General features: G+C 38.1%; 1 protein-coding gene across 1 annotated transcript; it reads left to right on the forward strand.

Moving 5' to 3' along the window:
• Window positions 1-1,120: 1,120 nt before the first annotated feature.
• Window positions 1,121-4,990, forward strand: LOC141553462 (photoreceptor outer segment membrane glycoprotein 2-like). The gene is made up of 3 exons (XM_074285112.1): window positions 1,121-1,701; window positions 3,382-3,628; window positions 4,784-4,990. The coding sequence occupies exons 1-3, from the start codon at window positions 1,121-1,123 to the stop codon at window positions 4,988-4,990; spliced, it is 1,035 nt and encodes a 344-aa protein (XP_074141213.1).
• Window positions 4,991-5,909: the final 919 nt, after the last annotated feature.

The raw sequence follows: 5,909 nt of genomic DNA on the forward strand, positions 1-5,909 counted from the left end.
TTTTTTTTTTCTTTGAGGTTAGGGACTATATTGTTTGCCTTATATGAAACCCCAGCACAGTGCCTGGCACCAAGTAGTGCTTAACAAAAATTATGTATTCATTTATTAATTCATTCATATCACATATATAGTAAATGAAAATCCATATTTCAAAATAAGATATGTGACAGTGACATTGATAATGCAATTTAAGTTTGCAAAGCTAATCAGTTTACAAAAAGACTCACCTTATGATTTGTATTCAAAGATTTATAAAACATATACCACGTACAAGACAGTGTGCTAGGCTCCAGAAAAGTTACAAAGATCAATCAAACAAAGATCCTGTGCTCAACAGAATATTCATGGCAAATGGATGGGAGACCAGTTGTTTTACAGATAGGGATTGTGTAATATTTTAGTTTCATCAGTTTTTTCCTATGTCAGGATGCACAATGCCCCTGTTTTTGAAATCCAGTCAGACAAACTCTATTAGTAAACCATTTTCCTCTAAACTCACCTATATATTCTATAACACATTTAACATGTATGGGATTGCCTGTCATCTAGGGGAGACGGTAGAGGGAGGGAGGGGAAAATTCAGAAAAGAAGTGAGTACAAGAGATAATGCTGTAAAAATATTACCCATGCATATGCACTGTCAAAAATATATAATTATAAAATTAATTTTAAAAAACTCTCTCACCTATTCAGCATTATTCTGTTTTTTAAAACATTTAGAAGAGGAATTTACAAGTAGGTAACTCTTAACTTCAGGTTATTATTATACTATTTTCTGACTTGCAGTCATTCTGCATAGAACTACCTATCATATAACAGCAGAGGTATAGTAGAAATAGCCCATCCTTTTCTTTCCATATTTCATACTTTCTAGCTTTTGGGAATTATATATAACCTCATGGTGGAGGGATGGAATCGGGAACTGGATTCTTGATAGGATGACTCCATATCAGTATATAGAGTTTAACAAAATATATAGAAATAATAAATACCTATAATCATACTTTTCTCCCACTTCTATAGGCTTCTTCTTCTACAACGGGCTCTAAGGTGTCAGAAATCAAACCTGTTTACAAGTCCTGCCTTCCAAAGATATTTTTATTCTGATGTCAGTGAGATCATGGCTGTCCTAAAAGTGACCTTCACTAAATACAAACGTAACAAGCTGGCCCAGATACTATGGATTCTCAACTGGTTGTCTGTGATGACAGGTATTGTGCTCTTCAGTCTCGGTCTTTTCCTAAAGATTGAGATCAAGAAGCGAATTGAGGTGCTGGCCAAGGGGGAGATCAGTTCCACCTCCAACATGCTCATCTCAGTGGGTCTCATTGCCTGTGTCATCAATTTCCTTGGTGGGAAGATCTGTTATGACTGTTCTGATGTGCACAGGTACAGACGCTGGCGGCTGGTCTTGCTTCCCTACATTGCCTTTGCTTTCTGTTTCACATTCTGCCTCCTTGTAGGTGTCTTTATGTGTTATACCACAAGGAAGGAACTAGAGGAGTCTTTGTCCCTGGGTCTGAGAGAGGCCATCAAGTTCTATAAGGACACAGATATCCCAGGACGGTGCTTCCTGAAGAAGACCATTGACATGCTACAGATGCACTTTCAGTGCTGTGGCAACAACAGTTTCAGGGACTGGTTTGAGATCCAATGGATATCGGCACGGTACCTGAACATGGCATCGAGGGAGGTTATGGAGTGAGTATCCCTGTTGGGGATGGAGAAGGTTTTGTCCAGAGAGGGAAACAGGGTTCTCTTAGTAGTTCTATGAATGCAATTTCCTCTTTGAACACAAGCTGGTTCCAGAAGGGAGCAGCTGGGATAGGGAATGGGGGTATAATTGGAGTAGTTGGGATTAGGGGTGCAAAGATCTGTGTTCAATTCCTGTCACACATTCTTGCTTACCTTTATAAATCAGGCAATAATAGTAAACATTTATCAAGCATTTACTATATTTCAGGCACTATGCTAAACTATGGGAATGCAAAAAGTGGCAAAAGGCAGTCCCTTTTCCTCAAGGAGCTTACAATCTAGTGGGGGAGACAGAATGCAAACAAATATAGATAAAACAAGCTATATCCAGGCTAAATGGGAAATAATAGAAGGAAGCCATTAGAATTAATAATAGCTAGCATTTATATAATGCTTATCTAATTTGTATAACACATATAAGTTACATAACTCAAAGTGCTTTACAATATTATTTCATTTTACTCTCTTAACAATCTGGGAACTAGGAAGACTGAAGCTGAGAGATTAAGTGACTTGCTCTATGTCTTAAAGTTAGCCATGTGTCTGAAGCCAACTATTCACTTACCCTCTTCCAGTCTCAGTTTTTCATATGGGTTGGAGATAATACCCTTAAGCTCTCTTTCAGTTCTAAATCTATGATTCTCTGATCCTAAACTCAATGTCTCAAGGTCTCATTTCTTTCTAGAATATAAAGGGACTCTCACCACAGAGCAGACATTTAGAAAACTAAAGTGCCTATAATTTAAAATGGAACTCTATAAAAATTAAATTCAGAAAGAAATTCTACTCTTCTCTAAAAATTATTGTTTGTAGAAAGAATATTGGTCATAATATTTCATTTATGGCCATTCTATTCAGTTGGAAAAATGCACTAACCATATTGCTTCACATAGAAGTATCTCAAAGCACATCTGACTTTACTTCATCTGACTAACTCCATATTATTCATTTAATCTGTAATTCTGAGTCCATGAAAAAGAACTAGGTAAAAACCTATCCACTTCAATGTGAACATCCTAAGCATCAGCAGAAAGAAAAAGAGAACAGATATGAGTTAGGAGCTTTTTATAGCGGTGACTGCACATTCCCTGACCTCGCCATGTTTTCAGACCAAGAGGGTCAGTTCTTAATGTCCTCTCTCAATATAATGTATGTACCTCAAGGATTTTCACTCAAGTAACACAAATTGCTCAAAAACAGTCATCCTTATGTTGTCAGGTAGAGGAACTGGCCCATGGTATGCATTGTTTTGGTGGCCAGCTCTTTACTGTCTTACTAATCTGTTTTATAGTAATAGACATGTTAGTTAATCCAGCAAGCAGAATAGAAATAACCATTCTGGACAAAAGCTTGCATTTTTGACACAATGCCACATAGGTGCAGTATTTATTTTTTTGATCTGTCCTTCCTGGGAGAAGATAGTTCAGAGTTACCTGTACCTGAAATAGATAAATCTCACAACTTCTAAAACTTGGGTCTTTTTTCCACTTGTCTAGATTGAGTAAGTGAGAATTTGTGGTCTCTCCATCTCCTTTAGGAGATGGGGATAGGTATGTCCAACTAGTGAGGGAGGCTGAAAATTGTCTTGATGCTGGACATTGTTTCTTGCTATTTCTCTTACTCTAGTCACCTGAAGAATAATATTGATGGGAAGTTCTTGATGGATGGTGTTCCTTTTAGTTGCTGCAATCCTAACTCCCCACGACCCTGTATCCAGCACCAGCTGACCAACAACACTGCCCATTACAACTATGACTTTCTCACTGAGGAGCTGAATGTCTGGATGAGGGGCTGCCGTGAAGCCCTGTTAGATTACTATACCCACATCATGCGTTTCATTGGACTGGTGGTGCTTAACATCTGGTTATTTGAGGTAAGTACAATTTCCAGAAAGTTTGCTCTAGTCCCCCCAAATGATATTTAGAACCCCAGTAAGGTGGATCATCCTAATTTGTCCCAGGATCTGTATATGTTATACTTTACCTATTCATTGTGCTTAGCACAGTGCTTGGCACATAGGAGATAATATTTAAATGCTTCTATTCTCTCTCCTTTCCCTCCTCCAATCCCTAAATCATTAGTTCTTTCTCCAACTTCAGGCATTAGAATTGTCTTCCTATCAGCAAGGTAGTCATGTTGATTTTAGGTGGCAGGTAATTATGGGTTATACTTGGGGGGAAAAAAGCTATGCAGGCAAAAGAAAGAAGAAAATGAAGGATAATTTGTAAGGCTAGAATCATAAAAATAATAAAAAGAGCTTAAAAAGAAGTTAAAATGACAAGGGGAAGAAAACAAGTAAGGAGGAAGTCAAATGCAGGACAAGCTTAAACAAAAATATAGAAAGTGAGAAAAACAGAAGAATTTTTTTAAACAGTAAATAGAAAAAAATGAGAATAAAAATGGAGGAAAAGGAAGGATGGAGCACTGTACCAAGTACTTTACAAATATTATCTCATTTGATCCTCATAACAACCTTGTGAGATAGATGTTATTATCTCCATTTTACAGTTGAGGAAATGGAGACAGAGGCAGAGATTAAGTGACTTGCCCAAACAATTAGTAACTATCTGAGGATAGATTAGATTTGAACTCAGGCCCAGTGCTCTATCTAGCTATGAAAAAGAGCTAAGAATAAAACGGTTAGGAAAGAATGTAAGGGTTGGATGACTGGGACTGAATAGATGGATGAAAAAAAGTGAGAAAAAGTAGTTCATTGGTTTTATGCATTAGTTGGTAGTCAGAAGAGTGGAATTCACTGGGAATAAACAAGAAAAGATGATTGTGAGAGAATGGAGAATGGAGAAAAATGTAGAATGCCTTGAGAATGAAATAAGTGCATCCCTGTTATTAATGCCAGGATGAACTCTTCTGGGGAAGGACATTAATTAAAAAGACAAAAATTCATATATGGGGAACAAGTGGGTTCATTTTACTAGTGACTTGACACTTGTTAAATATGGATAGTGTCTTAGTTTGTTGAACTGTTTTTAAAATGTGCAGTATTTGCTAATTGTTCATTTCTGTGTAGCTCTGTGTTCTCACTGGTGTTCGATATCTGCAAACATCACTAAAAAATGTACCTCTAGATAAACCTGAATTGGATTCTGATGGATGGCTCCTTGAAAACAGCTTTGTAGAAACTGTCAAGTACAATTTGAATTTCATCAAAAACCTTGGAAAAGTTGACAAAGTGTCCACTGTCTCTGAGTTGCCAAATCTCAATAAGGACATCTAAAGTAATAACTAGGGGCCAAAAAGTTCTTAAGTCCATTCTGTCTAGCCAGTTGCTCCTAACTGGGGATTGTTGAAGAGACCAATTTCCACATTTACCAAAAAAGCTGTCAGTGGAAGAAATGATATTTGAACAGGAAAAATGACTCTAGCCATAACCCAGAAGTGATAAATTCAGTGAATAAGACAGTTCTTGTCTGTTGCCTCTGTCCTTTTTGTCCTTGAATGAGAATATACCCTGCTGTCTTTGTTGCTCCAGAGAGGCTGTTCTCTCTCCTCCACCTTTTACCCAGATTCCTTCCTGCCAAAACTCCATTCCCTTGTGCCCCTCCTGACTCTACTGAAAAGAACCAGTTATTCTTCCTCCACTTTGACCCTTAGGTTAAGTCCTCTCTGGTGATGGGCCAGTTCCAGAAGACTGCCACTCTGTGGGACAAATTAACTTCTATTCTTTAGACCTGGAGCAAAACTTTCTTATGTGTGTTGTCTCACCCAATAGAATATGAAGTCTTCGAGAGCAGGGACTGTCTGTCTTCCTTCTTTATTTGTAACCTTAACAAAAATAAATGTACTCTCTCTGTGTCTCCCTCCATCCCCCTAACTTCACTCTGTTGAAAATGATAAAAGTGCAAAATGGCAGCTTGGTGATTTTAAGGAGAATAAAACATTCCACTGTCATGAAAGCCCTCCAAAGCATCATTGTACTGTGGAGATGACCTGCATTCTCAAATAGGCATCTCCTTGCACCTAGCTTGTTCTGCTAATGTACCCCTATTCCTACAGCTCATCTGGTAGTGGTATTATCTCCTCACTGGTATCTCCATGCCCTGTGCCTCTGTGAGGGGTAAGGAGTTGCCAGGGGCAGGATGGAGGAGAGCTCTTCGGTTCTCTTCGGGAGTCTCTTCCTATTTTGCAGTCACTTT

Source organism: Sminthopsis crassicaudata, chromosome 2, assembly GCF_048593235.1.
Source record: "Sminthopsis crassicaudata isolate SCR6 chromosome 2, ASM4859323v1, whole genome shotgun sequence".
In the NCBI taxonomy this organism is placed as follows: Eukaryota; Metazoa; Chordata; class Mammalia; order Dasyuromorphia; family Dasyuridae; genus Sminthopsis; species Sminthopsis crassicaudata.